This window comes from Dendrobates tinctorius, unplaced genomic scaffold (genome assembly GCF_039654945.1).
Source record: "Dendrobates tinctorius isolate UK_male_01 unplaced genomic scaffold, ASM3965494v1 ptg000332l, whole genome shotgun sequence".
Taxonomy (NCBI): Eukaryota; Metazoa; Chordata; class Amphibia; order Anura; family Dendrobatidae; genus Dendrobates; species Dendrobates tinctorius.
Window position 1 is genome coordinate 12530288 of NW_027361998.1, and position 22883 is coordinate 12553170.

The window sequence follows — 22883 nt, forward strand, 5'->3', positions numbered from 1 at the left end:
GGACAGTCTCGAAGGATCTTTCATTAAGGGAAAAACTTAGTGTTTAGGGGGGATTGTCAAGGTGAAAATATATTTTCTTATATAACTTTTATACTTTTATACTGTGAAACAATAAGTTTTTCCTAATTGCTTGCTAATGCAAATGTAACTGTATTAAAGATGGCTGCCAGTGTTCACTTTCACTTAAATTCAGTGTCTAAAGAGTTAAGTTAAGTTTCATTTCTCCTAAAAAAAAGATAACTCAGGAATGTGAAGAAGAAGTAACCATCGGGAGACTTTTTGACGAATCAGAGAGAGACTGGACACTAGATGTATACTGCATAAACCCCGCCTAATGCACGCCTTCCCCTAACACTCAATATAGTATTGTGTATTTGTAAATAAAGCCAGTTGTTGTACTGCCCCTGACAGGTGTGGATGCGGGACATTAGCTAAGACTGAATCAGCTGCGTGTCTGAGTCATTCTTAATTGGTACCAGATGTTCTGCGCTCGCACAATGATTTGGAATGACTGGTGAATGAGGATTTATTGTCGTTTACGACCCCGACAATAGGAGCAGTATTATAGTAGCTATATTCTTGTACATAGGGGCAGTATTATAGTAGTTATATTCTTGTACATAGGGGGCAGTATTATAGTAGTTATATTCTTGTACATAGGAGCAGTATTATAGTAGTTATATTCTTGTACATAGGAGCAGTATTATAGTAGTTATATTCTTGTACATAGGGGGCAGTATTATAGTAGTTATATTCTTGTACATAGGAGCAGTATTATAGTAGTTATATTCTTGTACATAGGGGCAGTATTATAGTAGTTATATTCTTGTACATAGAGGCAGTATTATAGTAGTTATATTCTTGTACATATGGGCAGTATTATAGTAGTTATATTCTTGTACATAGGAGCAGTATTATAGTAGTTATATTCTTGTACATAGGGGCAGTATTATAGTAGTTATATTCTTGTACATAGGAGCAGTATTATAGTAGTTATATTCTTGTACATAGGGGCAGTATTATAGTAGTTATATTCTTGTACATAGGGGCAGTATTATAGTAGTTATATTCTTGTACATAGAGGCAGTATTATAGTAGTTATATTCTTGTACATATGGGCAGTATTATAGTAGTTATATTCTTGTACATAGGAGCAGTATTATAGTAGTTATTTTCTTGTACATAGGGGCAGTATTATAGTAGTTATATTCTTGTACATAGGGGCAGTATTATAGTAGTTATTTTCTTGTACATAGGGGCAGTATTATAGTAGTTATTTTCTTGTACATAGGGGCAGTATTATAGTAGGTATATTCTTGTATATAGGGGCAGTATTATAGTAGGTATATTCTTGTACATAGGGGCAGTATTATAGTAGGTATATTCTTGTATATAGGGGCAGTATTATAGTAGGTATATTCTTGTATATAGGGGCAGTATTATAGTAGGTATATTCTTGTACATAGGAGCAGTATTATAGTAGTTATATTCTTGTATATAGGGGCAGTATTATAGTAGGTATATTCTTGTACATAGGGGCAGTATTATAGTAGGTATATTCTTGTATATAGGGGCAGTATTATAGTAGGTATATTCTTGTACATAGGGGCAGTATTATAGTAGGTATATTCTTGTATATAGGGGCAGTATTATAGTAGGTATATTCTTGTATATAGGGGCAGTATTATAGTAGTTATATTCTTGTACATAGGGGCAGTATTATAGTAGTTATATTCTTGTACATAGGGGGCAGTATTATAGTAGGTATATTCTTGTATATAGGGGCAGTATTATAGTAGTTATATTCTTGCACATAGGTGGTAGTATTACAGTAGTTATTGTAATGTAAAATGTCTTTAAAGTATGATGTTTCTAGAACCTTCTAGAAATCTCCCACTTCACTCTGATGAGAAATTCAGCCTGTCAGCTCCTACAGCTTCCCTCCTTCCCCCTCCTTAACAGCCTGTGTCCGCACTGGTAATAGGACACTTCCCCTATAGCATTTGGCCCATCTCCACAGAAAGGAATGTTAATTAGTTAAGCTAAAGGAAGTCCTTTGCTTTCTGGGACATGTGTCTGAAATAAAACTATGAGAGATATTAAAATAGGCTAGCATGGGCTCCGATCGTGACAGAAAAACGAAATGGACATTTCTGTGATCTGCGCGGACCCGGCTTCCGTACCGTGGCTCTTGCTCTATCACCGCCAGAACCTGAGATATGGATTGCTCCCAAACGGAGTGTCCTAAGTATGGCATGTCTGATGTTGCTTTATTATATTCGATGAACTATAACCTATGAGGCCCACAGTGTGTTGATACGAGCTTCCCTCGTTGAGATATGGTTATCATAAGTTTTTTAGTTAATTGGCAACTTGGAGAAAGGGGGGATGAACTTCTGCAGACTGCCCCTTTCGTGATATCACAGACCCTGGGCTATAAGGCACCCCTCCCTTACAATGAGTAAGTGGGAGCGACAGCGTCCGTGCCGACCAGAACCCAGATGAGTGGAGACGTGTGGCTCCGCCTTCTCTCCCCAGCCACATGGTCTGCCTGATACCGACTAAGCACATGTGAGTGTTAATTTTTGTCTTTTTAATCCCCTTTATGTTATATTTGTATTGTACATATGTAATGTCTCAACTTTATAGCAACTTTTATCTATGTAATCACTGCCCGCATTCTGTTGGGAATAAATGATAAAATCTATTAGCTCTGTCTCCATGCTCTAAGAAATGAACTATGCGCCTTTTTTAGATAATTACGCTACTGTTCGGGTTGGCTTCGAACCCCTCCATTAAGTCTATAACTTAAGTGGAGAAACCAGGAGCTGGTGGCAGCGTGGTGTGCGCGGCTGGCGAGGCTAGCTGGCAGTACAGAAGGGTCTTATATTGCTGAATGAGTGGTTGAGGCCACACATTGATAATTCCCTTACTGCAGTAGTCTAATTGCCTGTGCACAACAAGCAGCCCGTCCGGCGACTAATTATCCTAGGTGCAGTTCCCTGACTGACCTGAGGGTAATGGGGATGCCGGAGAGCTGCGAGTTCCAAAGTGGAACTGAGAAAGCGGGATATACATAAATCCCCGCAGTTCTTGGAAGGTTGTTAGCAGTGGTGGGGCAACCAAAATACCCCCCTGCAATAAATTGTTAGAGCAAGATTAGCTTGCTGTGTTTTTGCCACATGGTGCCAGTGGTGGGATAACTAAGATAAGCCCCCCACTGTGTCTGTGATAGCCGTGTGCCGGCAGTGCGTCACGTCCCTCCGTCTACTGACAAACCCGTGTCGGTGGGATCGTGACCTATCGATGGCACAGGGTCTGCTGTCCGTCACAATTTGGTGGCAGCGGCCCGCCTGTTCTTCACATATTGGTGGCAGAACGGTGGGATAATCCTAGAGCATTAGTGATTTGGTTTGAGCAATCATTCCTCTCACTAAAGACCTGCACGGTTCCTGCGGGAATCCTGCCTCATAGGTTTTGGATAACAGACTCAGTGGTTACTAGTCCTGAGACATTTTTGTGTACGTACAAGTATTCCCTCCCTTTTCTTCGTGTTTCTTTTTGATCTTTTACTTGGCAACCATGGCGGCAAAAGGAGAACCCTGGTACAGACAGCGGAAAAAGGAAAACCTTGCTGCAGTATGCACGTACCAAGGCATTGACGTCACAAGCAAAACCAGAGATCAATTGATCGCGGCTCTGGTGCAGCTGGACAACGACCAGAGTCCAGCGGGTGCAGAAGTTGGCCCAAGTGACAATGGGACTGCAGCAGAGGCTCCACTCCTGAGCGCTGGCCCCACATTCAACCAGAGCACGCTGGACCCCTGCCTGCAAGCGGCCTTGGACGCACTCCCTGCCGAAGACCGCAAGGGACGTATGACACTGATCCTGCAAGCTCGGGAGAGAGCGGAGCAGCGAGCCGAGCGGGAGGCGGAGAGAGCTGAGCACCGAGCGCAAGGCGCAGAGCGCCCATGAACTGGAGGTGCTCCACCGGGGGGGATTGCCCCCACAGCCCGAAGCAGTGAGCCCAGCAGCGTCCAGACTCCTAAACCCCGGCCAGAGCATTTTCCCGTGATGGAAAAGGACGGGGACTTGGACAAGTTTCTGCGAGCCTTTGAGAAAGCCTGCCGACAGTACCGGCTGGATAAAGTCAAATGGGCCAGGTACTTGACCCCAGGACTAAAAGGCAAAGCTCTGGAGGCGTTTGCTTCTCTGCCGTCAGAAGACGACGACTATGATGCTATCAAGCAGGCTCTGATCGCCAAATACCGGCTGACACCTGAGGTATACCGAAAGAAGTTCCGGAACCTCCAACGTGGCCCACACGATAGCAATAGTGATGTGGTGCAAGGACTCAGGACCCACTTTGACCAGTGGATCCATGGACTGTCCGTTGATTCCTTTGAGCAGCTACGGGACCTGATGATCAAAGACCAGTTCCTGCATCTTTGCCCAGCTGAGGTCCGACAGTTCATCCTGGACCGCGAACCAACGAACGCGAACAAAGCGGCGCAGATCGCCGACAAATACGAGGCCAACCGGAAGCCAGAGACGCGGAGGCCAGTCACCACCTGCTAGAGAGGGAGTAAGCCTGCAACCAACCCCAGTGCCCCAGCTAGCCGTCTCTCCGGAGGCCCTGTCCCTATTGCCAACACCAGGCCTACTATTGACAGTCGCCTGTGTTTCCACTGCAAGCGGCCTGGTCACCTCAGTTACACCTGTGCGGAAAAGCTGAAGAACCCCCCAGCCAAGGCCTCTGGGCCCAACGCCTCTGTTCTTTTGGTGGGAGGTGTGGTTGGGAGGATTGACGACAACGTTCAACCCGTCCAGGTGGGGGCCCGTCTTACTACAGGCCACAAGGACACCGGGGCTGAACGAACCCTCTTCCGTCCTGGACTGGCGACCCCTGAAGAGTTTGTTGAGGTGAAAACCCTGACTGTCACCGGGATCGGGGGGTACCCGCTGTCCCTTGCCAGTGGCCCGGGTATTTTTTGATTGGGGTGCTGGGAGCGGGGGTGAGGGAAGTGGGAGTGTCTGAAAACCTGCCCACTGATGTGTTATTGGGGACTGACTTGGGGAGGATGGTTGCATACTACGTCCCTGACACCCCTCCCCAGTCTGATAATAAGGGTAACGTTAACCCTGGTGATGATGATGATGATGGGAAACAATGTGTTACCGGCTAATGACTTGATGAGTAATGATGCAACTAACAACCATTCTTTCCCCAGGAATGATGCTGATGGTGATGTAAATGTACCAAAGAAACCTGATAACCATTCTTTTCCTAGGAATGATGATGATGATGATGATGATGTTGTTGTATCTGTGCCGACTGAACCTGTTAACCCTTTCTTTGAAACTGTAGATGTATCCACAGGTACCGAAGTGCGTGCTCAGCCCCGTCACTCTGCGGAGTGAGACGGCTGAGGAACCCCTGGCAGGAGCAAGCAACGGTGCTCAAGGAAATGGGGAAGTGCATGGGGACCATGAGGAAGGTAATGCCATGCAACTGACCAGTGCCACCGAGGAAGGTAACTGGCCCATAAGTAGCACTGCTCCTGGAGTGTTGGGGGTGGATGGGGAGGTAGGGCCCATAGCAGCGCCGATTGGTCGGTCTGTAGAAATCCCCAGGGAAACAGCATACATAGCAGCTGTCACACACAGTCAGAGTGCCCAGATCGCAGGTAGCGCCCTGCCTTCTGGACCCTCTTCTGCTACAGAAGAGACTGAACCAGAGGTGAACCCAGAGCAGGTTCCAGAGGGTCCCAGTAAGGAAGGAACCCTGATGTCACTTCTGGCAGCCTCCAGCAAGGAGTTCCAGGCTGCTCTGCACTCAGATGCCAGCCTGGAGAAATTGAGATACCTCGCTAAGACGCCCACCTCCGAGTTTGATAAGGAGAGGGTGTTCTGGGAACGAGGAAGGTTGTACCGGGAGACAGTACCCGGAGATTCCCAAAAGGAGTGGTTGAGGGAAAGACAGCTAGTCGTCCCCCTACAGTTCAGAACTGAGTTGTTGCGGATTGCCCATGAGATTCCACTCGCTGGACACTTGTGGATCAGCAAAACAAAGGCATGGCTGTCTCAACACTTCTATTGGCCCAAGATGGGGACAGATGTAACACAATACTGCCGCTCCTGTAACACCTGTCAACAAGTGGGTAAGGCGGGGCCTGCTCTTAAGGCTCCCCTTATTCTTTTGCCGGTGATAGAGGAGCCTTTCCAGAGAATTGCGGTGGACATTGTAGGCCCGCTGGCCGTCCCCAGCAGCTCTGGAAAGCGATACATTATCACCGTGGTAGACAACGCTACCCCGTACCCAGAGGCAGTAGCTCTGTCTTCAACCAGGGCAGATAAGGTGGCTGACGCACTGGTGACAGTCTTTTCCAGGGTAGGATTTCCCAGGGAGATGCTTACCAATCAAGGGACCCAATTCATGTCTCGCCTAATGGAGGCTCTCTGTGAGAAAATGCAGGTGAATCACCTGGTATCGAGTGTGTATCACCCACAGACTAATGGTTTGTGTGAACGCTTCAACGGTACCCTCAAACAGATGCTCCGCATGCTGGTTGAGACCCAAGGGTGCGACTGGGAGCGGTACCTCCCACACCTGCTGTTCGCTTACAGAGAAGTTCCGCAGGCCTCGACCGGGTTCTCCCCCTTCGAGCTCCTGTATGGCAGGCGAATCCGGAGACCCTTTGGATTGATAAGAGAATCCTGGGAAGATGAGCCAAACCCCACAGAAGTGTCCATCGTGGATTATGTCATGCGCTTCCGTGACAAGATGCAGACCTTGACGCAGTTGGTGCATGACAACATGACTCAGGCTCAGGCTGACCAGAAGCACTGGTGCGACCAGAACGCCCGGGAGCGGACCTACCAGGTGGGTCAAAAGGTGTGGGTGCTGGTCCCTGTACCAACGGATAAGCTTCAGGCAGCCTGGGAAGGCCCATACGTCGTCCACCAACAGCTCAACCCGGTCACCTACGTGGTCATGCTTGACCATGCTCGGGGTAGGCGCAAGGCCTTTCACGTCAACATGCTGAAGGCGCACCACGAGCGTGAAGCTTGCGTCCTACCGGTCTGCAACCTGCCCGAGGATGGGGAGGAAGATCCCCTCCTGGACATGCTGGCCCAAGCCAAGGCCAATGGGTCCATTGAGGACATGGAGATAAGTGGTTTGCTAACTGTATCCCAGCGGTCGCAGTTGGTGGAAACCCTGGAACCCTTCCGGGCCGTGTTCACCAACCGACCTGGGAGGACGGAGTTAGTGGTTCATGAGGTGGACACCGGGAATCACGCCCCACTACGGCGAACACCTTATCGGATCTCTGAGGCGGTGCAACAAGTCATGTGCCAAGAGATCAAGGAGATGTTAAGGCTGGGGGTGATTCGATGATCAAAAAGCGCGTGGGCCTCACCTGTAGTCCTCGTGCCTAAAAAGGATCGAACCACCCGGTTCTGCGTGAACTACAGGGGGCTCAACGCCATCACAACCTCTGATGGCCACCCAATGCCGCGCATCGAGGATCTGCTTGAGCGGTTGGCAAAAGCATGGTACATATCCATCATGGATCTGAGTCGGGGATACTGCCAAATTCCCTTGAGCCCTGAGGCGCAGGAGAAATCCACCTTTATCACCTCCTTTGGACTGTACGAGTCCACAGTCATGCCCTTCGGCATGAAAAATGCCCCTGCACTTTCCAGCAGATGGTCAACCACCTGCTCCGGGGACTGGATGAGTACGCAGTGGCGTACTTGGATGACATCGCCATCTTCAGTTCCACCTGGGAGGAACACCTTCAGCACCTCCAGGAGGTGCTCAAGCGTCTTCACCAGGCAGGCCTAACTATCATGCCGGCAAAGTGCCAGATGGGCATGGTCCACTACCTGGGGCACCGGGTAGGCGGGGGTTCCATGAGTCCGGAGCCAGAAAAGGTGGATGCAATCGTGTCCTGGCCCACCCCCAGGACCAAGAAACAGGTGAAGTCCTTCTTGGGCACTGCAGGGTACTATAGGTGGTTCGTGCAGGACTATAGCGCCCTTGCAAAACCCTTGAGTGACCTCACCAAGCAGAGGCTACCCCAAACAGTCAACTGGACAGATGACTGTGAGGCGGCCTTCCAAGCTTTGAAAGCAGCCCTGTGCAACTCTCCAGTGTTAAGAACAGTAGACAGCAGACGCCCATTTCTGGTACAGACCGACGCCAGCGAGTTTGGCCTCGGTGCGGTGCTCAGCCAGGTCGACTCGGGGAACCAGGAGCACCCTGTGTTGTACCTGAGCCGGAAACTTTTGCCAAGGGAAGTAGCATACTCGACCATCGAGAAGGAGTGTCTGGCCTTGGTGTGGGCACTGCAACGTTTGCAGCCCTACCTGTACGGGCGCACCTTCACGGTGGTTACCATTCACAACCCTCTGAGCTGGTTGCACACAGTGTCTGGAACCAATGGAAGGTTGCTCCACTGGAGCCTTGCCCTTCAACAGTACGACTTTACAGTACAACAAAAAAGGGCAGCGAACATAGAAATGCCGATGGGTTGTCCAGCCGGGGAGAACCCGCTGAGGTGCGCATGGCCGATTACCGAGAGGTAATGCCTCCGTACGCCCTCTAAAAGGGGGAGGTGTAATGTGAAACGTCTATAAAGTATGATGTTTCTAGAACCTTCTAGAAATCTCCCACTTCACTCTGATGAGAAATACAGCCTGTCAGCTCCTACAGCTTCCCTCCTTCCCCCTCCTTAACAGCCTGTGTCCGCACTGGTAATAGGACACTTCCCCTATAGCATTTGGCCCATCTCCACAGAAAGGAATGTTAATTAGTTGAGCTAAAGGCAGTCCTTTGTTTTCTATTTCATTTGTCTGAAATAAAACTATGAGAGATATTAAAATAGGCTAGCATGGGCTCCGATCACGACAGAAAAACGAAATGGACATTTCTGTGATCTGCACGGACCCCGCTTCCCTACGGTGGCTCTTGAAAAGTTCTATCACCGCCAGATCCTGAGATATGGATTGCTCCCAAACGGAGTGTCCTAAGTATGGCATGTCTGATGTTGCTTTATTACATTCGATGAACTACAACCTATGAGGCCCTCAGTGTGTTGATACGAGCTTCCCTCGATGAGATATGGTTATCATAAGTTTTTTAGTTAATTGGCAACTTGGAGAAAGGGGGGATGAACTTCTGCAGACTGCCCCTTTCGTGATGTCACAGACCCTGGGCTATAAGGCACCCCTCCCTTACAATGAGTAAGTGGTAGCTACAGCGTCTGTGCCGACCAGAACCCAGATGACCAGATGAGTGGAGACGTGTGGCTCCGCCTTCTCTCCCCAGCCACATGGTCTGCCTGATACCGACTAAGCATATGTGAGTGTTACTTTTTGTCTTTTTAATCCCCTTTATGTTATATTTGTATTGTACATATGTAATGTCTCAACTTTATAGCAACTTTTATCTATGTAATCACTGCCCGCATTCTTTTGGGAATAAATGATAAAATCTATTAGCTCTGTCTCCATGCTCTAAGAAACAAACTATGCGCCTTTTTTAGATAATTACGCTACTGTTCGGGTTGGCTTCGAACCCCTCCATTAAGTCTATAACTTAAGTGGAGAAACCAGGAGCTGGTGGCAGCGTGGTGTGTGTGGCTGGCGAGGCTAGCTGGCAGTACAGAAGGGTCTTATATTGCTGAATGAGTGGTTGAGGCCACAGCATTGATAATTCCCTTACTGAAGTTGTCTAGCGGTCCGTGCACAACAAGCAGCCCGTCCGGCGACTAATTATCCTAGGTACAGTTCCCTGACTGACCTGAAGGTAAGGGGGGCGTCAGAGAGCTGCGCGTTCCAAAGAGGAACTTAGAAAGTGGGATATACATAAATTCCCGCAGTTCTTGGAAGGTTGTTAGCAGTGGTGGGGCAACCAAAATACCCCCCTGTGATAAATTGTTAGAGCAAGATTAGCTTGCTGTGTTTTTGCTACATGGTGCCAGTGGTGGGATAACTAATATAAGCCCCCACTGTGCCCGAAATAGCCGTGTGCCGGCAGTGCGTCACGTCCCTCCGTCCGCTGACAAACCCGTGTCGATGGTGGGATCATGACCTATTGGTGGCGCAGGGTCCGCTGTCCATCACAATTTGGTAGCAGCGGCCCGCCTGTTCTTCACAGTTCTATTCTTGTACATAGGAGCAGTATTATAGTAGTTATATTCTTGTACATAGGAGCAGTATTATAGTAGTTATATTCTTGTATATAGGGGCAGTATTATAGTAGTTATATTCTTGTACATAGGGGCAGTATTATAGTAGTTATATTCTTGTACATAGGGAGCAGTATTATAGTAGTTATATTCTTGTATATAGGGGCAGTATTATAGTAGTTATATTCTTGTACATAGGGGCAGTATTATAGTAGTTATATTCTTGTACATAGGGGCAGTATTATAGTAGTTATATTCTTGTATATAGGAGTAGTATTATAGTAGTTATATTCTTGTACATAGAGAGCAGTATTATAGTAGTTATATTCTTGTACGTAGGTGGTAGTATTATAGTAGTTATATTCTTGTACATAGGGGGCAGTATTATAGTAGTTATATTCTTGTATATAGGAGCAGTATTATAGTAGTTATATTCTTGTACATAGGGGCAGTATTATAGTAGTTATATTCTTGTACATACAGGCAGTATTATAGTAGCTATATTCTTGTATATAGGGGCAGTATTATCGTAGTTATATTCTTGTACATAGGAACAGTATAGTAGTTACATTCTTGTACATAGGAACAGTATTATAGTAGTTATATTCTTGTACACAGGGGTAGTATTATAGTAGTTATATTCTTGTACATAGGGGCAGTATTATAGTAGTTATATTCTTGTACATAGGAGCAGTATTTTAGAAGTTATATTCTTGTACATGGGGCAGTATTATAGTAGTTATATTCTTGCATATAGGGGCAGTATTATAGTAGTTATATTCTTGTACATAGGGGGCAATATTATAGTAGTTATATTCTTGTATATAGGGGCAGTATTATAGTAGTTATATTCTTGTACATAGGGGCAGTATTATAGTAGTTATATTCATGTACATGGGGGCAGTATTATAGTAGTTATATTCTTGTACATAGGGGGCAGTATTAAAGTAGTTATATTCTTGTACATAGGTGCAGTATTATAGTAGTTATATTCTTGTACATAGGGAGCAGTATTATAGTGGTTACAGTATATTCTTGTATATAGGAAGCAGTATTATAGTAGTTATATTCTTGCACATAGGGAGCAGTATTACAGTAGCTATATTATTGTACATAGGAGCAGTATTATAGTAGTTATATTCTTGTAAATAGGGGCAGTATTATAGTAGCTATATTCTTGTACATAGGGGCAGTCTTATAGTAGATATATTCTTTTACATAGGGGCAGTATTATAGTAGTTATATTCTTGTACATAGGGGGCAGTATTATAGTAGTTATATTCTTGTACATAGGGGGCAGTATTATAGTAGTTATATTCTTGTACATAGGGGGCAGTATTAAAGTAGTTATATTCTTGTACATAGGTGCAGTATTATAGTAGTTATATTCTTGTACATAGGGAGCAGTATTATAGTGGTTACAGTATATTCTTGTATATAGGAAGCAGTATTATAGTAGTTATATTCTTGTACATAGGGAGCAGTATTACAGTAGCTATATTATTGTACATAGGAGCAGTATTATAGTAGTTATATTCTTGTAAATAGGGGCAGTATTATAGTAGTTATATTCTAGTACATAGGGGCAGTATTATAGTAGTTATATTCTTGCATATAGGGGCAGTATTATAGTAGTTATATTCTTCTACATAGGGGGCAGTATTATAGTAGTTATATTCTTGTATATATGGGCAGTATTATAGTAGTTATATTCTTGTACATAGGGGCAGTATTATAGTAGTTATGTTCTTGTACATAGGAGGCAGTATTATAGTAGTTATATTCTTGTACATAGGGGCAGTATTATAGTAGTTATATTCTTCTACATAGGGGGCAGTATTATAGTAGTTATATTCTTGTACATAGATGGCAGTACTATAGTAGTTATGTTCTTGTACATAGGAGGCAGTATTATAGTAGTTATATTCTTGTACATAGGGGGCAGTATTATAGTAGTTATATTCTTGTGCATAGGAGCAGTATTATAGTAGTTATATTCTGGTACATAGGGGGCAGTATTATAGTAGTTATATTCTTGTGCATAGGAGCAGTATTATAGTAGTTATATTCTTGTACATAGGTGCAGTATTATAGTAGTTATATTCTTGTACATAGGGAGCAGTATTATAGTGGTTACAGTATATTCTTGTATATAGGAAGCAGTATTATAGTAGTTATATTCTTGTACATAGGGAGCAGTATTATAGTGGTTACAGTATATTCTTGTATATAGGAAGCAGTATTATAGTAGTTATATTCTTGTACATAGGGAGCAGTATTACAGTAGCTATATTATTGTACATAGGAGCAGTATTATAGTAGTTATATTCTTGTAAATAGGGGCAGTATTATAGTAGTTATATTCTAGTACATAGGGGCAGTATTATAGTAGTTATATTCTTGCATATAAGGGCAGTATTATAGTAGTTATATTCTTCTACATAGGGGGCAGTATTATAGTAGTTATATTCTTGTACATAGGGGCAGTATTATAGTAGTTATATTCTTGTACATAGGGGGCAGTATTATAGTAGTTATACTCTTGTACATAGGAGGCAGTATTATAGTAATTTTATTCTTGTACATAGGGGCAGTATTATAGTAGTTATATTCTTGTACATAGGGGGCAGTATTATAGTAGTTATATTCTTGTACATAGGGGCAGTATTATAGTAGTTATATTCTTGTACATAGGGGCAGTATTATAGTAGTTATATTCTTGTATATAAGGAGCAGTATTATAGTAGTTATATTCTTCTACATAAGGGCAGTATTATAGTAGTTATATTCTTGTACATAGGAGCAGTATTATAGTAGTTATATTCTTGTACATAGGGGGCAGTATTTTAGTAGTTATATTCTTGTACATAGGGGCAGTATTATAGTAGTTATATTCTTGTACATAGGGGCGGTATTATAGCAGTTATATTCTTGTATATAGGAGCAGTATTATAGTAGTTATATTCTTGTACATAGGGGCAGTATTATAGTAGTTATATTTTTGTACATAGGGGCAGTATTATAGTAGTTATATTTTTGTACATAGGGGCAGTATTATAGTAGTTATATTCTTGTACATAGGAGGCAGTATTATAGTAGTTATATTCTTGTACATAGGGGCAGTATTATAGTAGTTATATTCTTGTACATAGGAGGCAGTATTATAGTTGTTATATTCTTGTACATAGGAGCAGTATTATAGTAGTTATATTCTTGTACATAGGGGCAGTATTTTAGTTCATAGGGGCATACAGTGGTGCTTTTTTATCCCCTTAATGTCTCTATGCGATTTCCATTTCTTCTGACCTGAGGTGACATGTCCGGGTTCCCAGATCACATAGTATGACTCCTCATCGTCCGGGATGCAGCACTCCACAATGATCCCAGGAAACTTGGTGACGTTATTCCATATAAAGACCCAGGATGGGTTTGGGATGATATCTGAGGCGTTTAGGGGAAACTCCAGCAGATGTCTCACCTGCCAATGAATATTCCGGTAGAGAAATCTGCACAAATATAATCCTGGAAGAAGAGCATAGAATGGTAATCATTAGTACGGTCGGGACACTGCTCCCCGTCTTAGATTTCTGGCTTTCTATAAAATGGGTGACATTTCTTCCATCACTATGTCTTTTCTTTAACATAAACCACTAAAACCACGGACACCGGACTGTAGAGCACCGGAACGCTGGATTCTCTTGAACCAAAAGATGGAACAATGATCCAATGGAAACCATGGCAAAAAAGCATTAAATGATCCCTGTAGGACAGGTAGCAGTACACAGAACTGCAGGACACCTGGGACCATGAGCCTATACAACTGGACATCATTTACCTTGTCATCATACACACTAGAGACTAAGGACTACTATTCTAAAGGCGCGATTTTTAGAGAATTGTGAATTTTATCACTAAACTCTATGAACTGGAACAGTAAACTGGGATAAGGAACAACTGGACACCAGGAACGCTACATGAAACCATTAGAGACCAGAGACTGGGGGACCAAACCAGGAAATGCTGAGGATAGGACAATCCAACCACTGAACACCAGGACCCTGTATGTAGGAGTATGGATACACGAGGTCCCGGGTATGAGTGGTCTGGTCTCCTGGACACCAGGAGACAGCAAAGACCGAGAAACTAAACCACTGGATAGGAGAGACTGCAGTTGCACGGGAGTCCTTACACATTAGGTAAAACTCAAACTGATCCACAATCGTTACTATCCGGTCAAGACCAGCACTGGTTGCAACATCGGCTGAAAAAAATAATTAACGACCATTGTAGTCTGTGACGTGTTTGGTGCCATATACAACCGATTATTTGTCAGGCCATTTTCATTTAATATGTATGTGGTACTTAAACAACTGGGAAATCAAATCACAAGTCCTCAGGACTAATAAAAACACTAGACACCAGAGTGTAAGACATTGTATGATGGAACCCCACAACATCAGGAGTCAAATCTCTAGATGATAGGAACTAAACTGATAGAAACAATGGGCTGGGAGAAACTAACCACAGGAACCAGGACTGGTGAAGATAACCATTAGAGACCTGGGACTGGAACTCTGAAAGGACTGATCTCCAGAGAATGGGGGCTAGATCACTAAACCAATGGACCATATGGACTAGGGAAACCAACCACAAGAACCAGTACTGGTGAAGAGAACCATTAGAGACCTGGAACTGGAACTAAACTGATAGATACCATGAACTGGGGGAAACCAACCACAGGAACCAGGACTGGTGAAGATAACCAATAGAGACCTGGGAAAGGACTGATCTCCAGAGAATGGGGACTAGGTCATTAAATCATTGGACCATATGGACTGAGGAAACCAACCACAAGAACCAGTACTGGTGAAGAGAACCATTAGAGAACTGGAACTAACCTGATAGAAACCATAAACTGGGGGAACCAACCACAGGAACCAGGACTGGTGAAGATAACCATTAGAGACCTGGGAAAGAACTGATCTCCAGAGAATGGGGACTAGATAACTAAATCATTGAACCATATGGACTCCGGAAAACAACAACAAGAACCAAGACTGGTTAAAAGAACCATTAGAGACCTGGGAAGGGAACTCTAAAAGGACTGATTTCCAGAGAATGGGGACTAGGTCACTAAACTAATGCAATGGACCATATGGACTGGGGAAACCAGCCACAAGAACCTGGACTGGTTTAGAGAACCATTAGAGACCTGGGAATGGAACTCTAAAAGGACTGAACTCCAGAGAATGGGGACTAGGACACTAAACCAATGTTCAGTATGGACTTGGGTAATCAACCACCGGAACCAGGACTAGTAGAGAGAACCAGTAGTGGTTAGAGACTGAGATAATAAATAACTAAGCACCAGATACTGAGTAATAAATGTAGACCGGCATTGAAGCCGAATCACTCACCACTGCGCCCCCTGTCTCACACTTCCTACTTCAATGTTGGCTGCTGCCTGGGGTGCCCGCATGGCGCGCAGATCCCTGGGCATTGTGCTTAGGGTGCGTGCTGCCTCCTTAAAGGAGCCGCACACACCTAGTGAAAAGTCAGATGCTCACATAGTTACACCCCTCCAGGCTTTCCTCAGACCGTGGCACAGTGGTTCCACCACTCCCATTACAACAAAACTGCTGGACACTAAGAGGCACCATAGATAACAGAACTGTCGGATGAACAATGATGTGAAAATTATAGAAGAGGTCACTCTACCTCCCCAGTATCGGGGAACGTTCTTGATGCTTAGAGTAGATTTTCTGTTGGATGTCACCACTGTGGCTCTGGTGCCATTGTGAACCTCCATCATCGTATTGGATAAGATGTCAACCAGCATCCACTGGACGTTCGTGATATCCTCCACTGATGTGAACTCCAAGACGAGATCGCTCCCCACTCTGGCTGGATCCGGAGATGAGGTTAGATTACCTGGAACTAAAAGAAAATAGAAAAAACAAATGAATTACCAGAATTATGGGTTCTTGGAAGGAGAGACATCTCCACCTTCCACCACAACCAAAAGACACTTTTTTTGTTTATCTCTACAGATCTAAACTATTCTGATAGATGCAAATAAAGTGTCCACTTCTTGCCTTAGCCCAAACCTAAAAAGTACCCAAGAGTTAAGAAAAGAGCCAAGGAACAAGAAACTCCTTGTGTTTTTATAGCAGTTACTCATGAAAGAAATGCAGAAATTTCGATTCCCACATTCATGGAGACTATTATTAAATTTAAGTTGTCAAACTGATAAAAATGGAAACTTTTGAGTGGCTTTTATTCCTTAACAGGGTTGTCTTCTGAAGACCTTTGCTACTTTGGACCCCACCCAACGTGAGTAAAAATGTTTTATGGCGACCTTCACTTTACACGAGACGTAATGGGCCTCCTTAAACATGGTTCTGATAGTAAATCACGGAAAATGGAATAAGTGTCTGATGTGTAGTAGACTTCATCTCCATCCAACACAGGCTGGTTAGGTTCCTAGGATCCCGACCACTCGGGCAATGCAAAACATTAGGATGGAAACCACTGGTGCTATCAGAGAAAGATGGAAGGATGAAGATGGAAAGATGAGGACCGTACATGACACTATAGGATATGACTGTGGCTAAACATACATGAGGATTTGGGATGTCACCTACTTGTTGGAGGCTCTTCGCAGTACACTGTGCTGTTTGCATCCAGGTGAGGGCAAAAGCAGTAGGATTCAATATCCATTGGGATGTAGCACGAGGGGTGGGATTTGCATTGCTCCAAGTCAAAGTCGAATCCGGGCTCGCACTCGCACTGTATGTTCCGCTCACTCTTGGTGCACGCTAATAAATGATACGGTACATTAAATGAATGGCACATTAGTCAGTTCATGTTGTTGCTGAGGGTCACATGTCAAACCAGCAAGTCTGTATTAACCAATGTGGCATTGACGTTATGGGGCAGCTTACAGCCCCCCAAGCTCTGATTCCACTAAGGTAAATCTTTCCAAACTCCAATGGCCCGTGGTGTAAGCCTACTCTTATACAGTCCTGGCTAAAACTCTTGAAATTGTTCCAGAGAATGAAGTATTTCTCCCAGAACATTATCACAATTCCTCATGTTTTGTTATACACTGGTTTATTTCCTTTGTGTTTATTGGAACAAACACAAAAAAAAGAGAAAAAAAAAGGCAAATTGGACATAATTTCACACAAAAAATTCAGCAATGGGCCGGACAGAATTGTTGGCACCTTCAGCTTAATATTTAGTTGCACCCCCTTTGGAATAAATAACTGCAATCAATCGCTTCCTATAACCATCAAAAAGCTTCTTATTCCTCACAGATGGAATTTCGGATGACTATTCTTACAATCTGCTCCAGGTCTCTCATACTTGAAGGCGCCTTCTCCCATCAGCGATTTTAAGATCTCTCCACAGGTGATCACTGGGATTTAGATCTGGAATCATTGCTGACTCTTCAGAACTCTCCAGTGCTTTGTTTCCATTCATTTCTGGGGGTGTATTGAAGTATACTTGGGGTCATTGTCCTGCTGAAAACCCATGACCAAGGACACAATCCCAGCTTTTTAACACTGGGCACTACATTGTGTCCCAAAATGCTTTAGTAATCTTCAGATTTCATGATGCCTTCTACGCAGTCAAGGCCCCCAGTGCCAGAGGCAGCAAAACAACCTTAAAGCATCTGTGACCCTCCACCATATCTGACTGTAGGTACTGTGTTCTCCTCTTTGTAGGCCTCGTTTCGTTTTCGGAAAGGTAGAATGATGTGCTTTACCAAAAAGCTCTATCTTGGTCTCATCTGTCCACAAGACACTTTCACCTAAGGATTTTGGTTACTCACGTACATTTTTTTCAAGTTGCAGTCTAGCTTTTTTTTTTTATCTCTCTGTGCCAGCAGTGGGGTCCCCATGGGTCTCTGGCTATAGCGTTTCTTTTTATTCACATGTGGACGAATACTTCGCACTGACACTGATGGCCCCTGAGCGGGACAGCTTGAATTTCTTTGGAACTTGATTGGGGTTATCCACCATCCAGACTATTGTGCATTGCAACCTTTCATTAATTTTTCTCTGCCGTCCAGGGAGAGTAGCTACAGTGCCATGGGTTGTAAACTTTTTGAATATGTTGGGCTCCATGCCCAAAGGAACATCAAGATATCTGGATATGGACTTGTAACCTTAAGATTGTTGACATTTTTCAACAATTTTGGTTCTCAAGTCCTCGGTCAGTTCTCTTCACCTCCTTCTGTTCTCCATGCTTAGTGTGGCACACACAGACATGCGATGCAAAGATTGAGTCAACTTCTTCCTTTTTTATCTGGTTGCAAGTTAATATTCATATTCCCCTCACCTGTTACTTGTCACAGGTGAGTTTGCCCGAGCTTCACTTGTTTGAAACAAAGTTGTTTACCCAAAATTTTGGAAAGATGCCAACAATTTTGTCTGGCCCATTTTTGGGGTTTTGTGTGAAATTATGTCCAGTTTGCCTATTTTTTTCTTACATTTTGTGTTGTTACAAAACACATAAAGGAAATAAACATGGGTATAACAAAACATGTGCAGTTGTAATAATTTTGTGGGAGAAATACTTCATTTTCTGGAACATTTTCAGAAATTTTCCAGCACTTTCGGCCATGACTAATTTAGATGCTAAAGTCTGCTATATACCTTAGGGTACCTATGCCAACAACACTTGCTTCAGGTCCCAGTCCTAGTTGTGTACATTTTCCGGTATGATTTGGTAGAGTATGCGGGCAGCTGTTTCATTGTTTCTAGTGTTCTCATGTCCTGCCCTGTACGTTGGTCCTCCTACCTCATGCTATTTTCATACGCTTTGTTCTGTGCTGCTCCCCACTTACTATATGAATTTTTACTATACCATTTCTATTACACTACGTTATGAAATTTATATTTGATCTTTACCTTTTGAGTTATTATTTATTTCTTTATAGGCTATTAGATCTTGACAAATAATAATGACTTCCCAGTCTTGTATTCACAGGGCCCTCATTAGAGCCCATGAGAAGAGTAAAAACAAAGCAACAGCTGCGCGCATACTCCACCAAATTATACAGAAAAATGTAGACAAGAAGGTTTGGGATCTAAAGCAGATGATGTTGGCTTAGTTAACCTTAGGTATCTAGTAGGCTTCAGCATCTAACTTATATGAGTAGACTTGTACCATGGACATTTTCCTGTAACATTTGGTGGAGTATGCGGGCAGCTGCTGCATTGTTTTTGGTGTTCCCAAAATGGGGGCCCTATGAACACAAGACTGGGAAGTCACTATTGTATGTCGAGATCTAAAAGCCTATAAAGAAATAAATAATAACTCAAAGGTAAATAGCAAATATAATTTTATTACAAAGTGTAATAGAAATGGTGTAGTGAAAACTCATACAATAAGTGGGGAACAGCATGGAGCAATGTGCCTGAACAAAGCATCAGACAGAGGGCCAACGTAGAGGAAAGGACAGAGCGGGTATAGTAGAGATAGGTTATCAATGTTCTTATAGGGTCTTATGGTCTAGGTGATTGCTGACTTATTGCTATGTGTAGGTTGATACGATACAGATCTAGTAAGGCTCGGACCTGTGGTGGCCGCTATACTGGTAATTTCAGCCAATGGTCCTCTATATGGGAAGGTCTCACTTGTCAGGACCATCTTCACCAGATGCAGGTCGTCAGCTGCTTCATCCAGTGGGATGACTTGTATATAAGCCATCCCAGTAGATCCACCTGCGGAAACACCAGTCACACGAGGATCATATGCACAATTTTCAATGTATATAAACCTTGACTTAATGTAATCTAAAACTCATCAATGGGATAAGTCGCTATCAGAGGTCTCTATGGACCATCCTCAAGAAATCCGGGAACTTCAGACGTCAGAAAAAAAATATATAAAAAGTATATATTTCACGCTGATACCCATGCGTCATCATTTCATCTTTTTATGTATTACTACCACCTGATAAACGCGTTGAGGTTGCATTGGATTGGTAGCTATATGCGATCTGTTTCTACTTCTAGTGACACTTTTATGTCTTATTACATACACGATGTTTAATTTCCAATGACTACTTATGCTTTTGATGTCGGGCCAACAAGCCATCACTGAGTAGCCATGATATTGTCTAAGGCACCAAGGAATTACTGAGTAGCTGTGATGTCACGTGTATCAAAATTGGCATTTAGGAACTATCTGTATATATATTAGTACTCAATGTATCTTTGGCTTTAAGTTTAGGGAATAGTCACTTACTATCTTTCCTATAATCTAAGGGGTAACCTTTCTCCTTGTGGAGAGTGACATGCCAGTGTAAGGAGACTTATTCACTGTGCAATGCTCCTCAGGGAAATTAAATATACATATTGCCTCTTCACAGAGGAAGAGGACTAGAACTCTATAGCGCCACCTGTTGGAAGCAGCGATCCTACAAGTGTAAGAAGAGAAGGAAGATCCGGCACTGAAGACTTGATAAAATCCACAGGAAACTTTATTCACATATTTTCATAATAAAAGCAAAAAATAAATTTATGCCTCTGAAGAAGAACGTGTTGTGGGGTTCGAAACGCGTAAGGCGTGGGGGTCTTCTTCCCCTTTCTGTTTTTATTATGAAAATATGTGAATAAAGTTTCCTGTGGATTTTATCAAGTCTTCAGTGCCAGATCTTCCTTCTCTTCTTACATTTGTTACACATGGTGGTCAGCCATTTGATCCATAGGCACGACCGGCTTACAGAACTATTTTTGGTGAGCACAAATCTATTTCCCTTTTCCCATTTTTTCAAGATCCTACAAGTGACTATCGACCCTTTAACGACTCTTGCAGTGTGACGTAGGATCTTCCAATCAGATGGCACTATAGAGCTCTATTCCTCTTTGTCTGTGAAGAGGCAATTTACACATCTTTCCTCTGTGATTTGCTCTTCTTCCTTTCAGTATGGGAGATGTTTCTTATACTGGTACTTATGTGAATTAGGGTCCCCTAGGGATTCCCAGGGTGAGATGACGTAAGAGGGGGGCGCCTTTTTGTGTGTCTTTTTTAGGGTGCTAACTTCTGTGGTCCGTTAAGGTGAACTATAGGGTTTATCTTTGAGGGCAAGTTTATAGGCACTCAATTGATTTATTTTTACTTCTTTTTCCCGCTTCACTCCTGCCCTCCTTCTTTACCTCTCTATTCTCCTGCCCTCCTTCTTTACCTCTCTATTCTCCTGCCCTCCTTCTTTACCTCTCTATTCTCCTGCCCTCCTTCTTTACCTCTCTATTCTCCTGCCCTCCTTCTTTTTCCCTTACTTCTTTTTCAATCTTTGCTCCTGCCCTCCTTCTTTTTCCCTTACTTCTTTTTCAATCTTTGCTCCTGCCCTCCTTTTCCCCTTTTCTCCTGCCCACCTTCCTTGTCTCTCTTTACTCCTGCCCTCCTTTTTCCTCTACTTATTCTTCCATCTTTACTCCTGCCCTCCTTCTTTTTCCCATACTTATTTTTCCATCTTTGCTCCTGCCCTCCTTCTTTTTCCCCTACTTATTTTTCCATCTTTACTCCTGCCCTCCTTCTTTTTCCCCTACTTATTTTTCCATCTTTGCTCCTGCCCTCCTTCTTTTTTCCCCTACTTATTTTTCCATCTTTACTCCTGCCCTCCTTCTTTTTCCCCTACTTATTTTTCCATCTTTGCTCCTGCCCTCCTTCTTTTTCCCCTACTTATTTTTCCATCTTTGCTCCTGCCCTCCTTCTTTTTCCCCTTACTTATTTTTCCATCTTTGCTCCTGCCCTCCTTCTTTTTCCCCTACTTATTCTTCCATCTTTACTCCTGCCTGCCCTCCTTCTTTTTCCCCTACTTATTCTTCCATCTTTACTCCTGCTCTCCTTCTTTTTCCCCTACTTATTCTTCCATCTTTGCTCCTGCCCTCCTTCTTTTTTCCCTACTTATTCTTCCATCTTTACTCCTGCCCTCCTTCTTTTTCCCCTACTTATTTTTCCATCTTTACTCCTGCCCTCCTTCTTTTTCCCCTCGTTATTTTCTCCTTTTCGCTCCTACCCTCCAATACTTTTTTGCTTCCTATGCTTGATGCTGGTTTTATTAGTGTGACAATTGCACTTGTATTATTCCAGCTCTTTTACATTTTTGTTTGGGATTTATTGCTTATTTGTCTAGTTTTTAAACTATTACAGTACCGTATTACTAGTACAGACCTTTTATGTGTTTTTTTATTTCTAAAACGTTTGATAAGTTTTCCTGACTTTCCCTATACATTGTTCATTCTGTCAGTTTGACCTTCACACATCCCTTCAGGGTCATTATCTACGACCTTTATAGTAATTATATTAGTTATATTCCTCTGAAGTGGACACAATAGTTTTGCTGCGTTTGTTCAAAAACATGTGTTATTATTAAAGGTGAGGTCCTTAATTTTACCCATCATCCCAGAGAGGTTTTACATTGGAAGTCTAAGTTATTCATAATGTAAACTAAAAGGACAGAAGTTAAAGAGAACAATTTTGGTTTTCCATTTTTGCCTTTAAAATGTTTTCCCATCTGGGGGAATAAGGGGCAGGAGCGTGGGGAATAAGGGGCAGGAGTGTGGAGAATAAGGAGCAGGAGTGCGGGGAATAAGGAGCGGGACTGCGGGGAATAAGGGGCGGGAGCGTGGAGAATAAGGGGCGGGAGTGTGGAGAATAAGGGGCGGGAGT

At 43.5% G+C, this 22883-nt stretch overlaps 1 protein-coding gene across 1 annotated transcript in view; it reads right to left on the reverse strand.

Moving 5' to 3' along the window:
* Positions 1 to 22883, reverse strand: part of LOC141074360 (adhesion G-protein coupled receptor F3-like) — an 83301-nt gene that overhangs the window by 45470 nt on the left and 14948 nt on the right. Inside the window, exons 4-7 of the mRNA XM_073562008.1 lie at positions 19784 to 19930; positions 16841 to 17014; positions 15915 to 16133; positions 13503 to 13718 (exon numbers count right to left, since the gene is read on the reverse strand). Of these exons, the coding sequence (XP_073418109.1) occupies positions 13503 to 13718; positions 15915 to 16133; positions 16841 to 17014; positions 19784 to 19930 (756 nt within the window). The remainder of the gene's footprint in view (positions 1 to 13502; positions 13719 to 15914; positions 16134 to 16840; positions 17015 to 19783; positions 19931 to 22883) is intronic.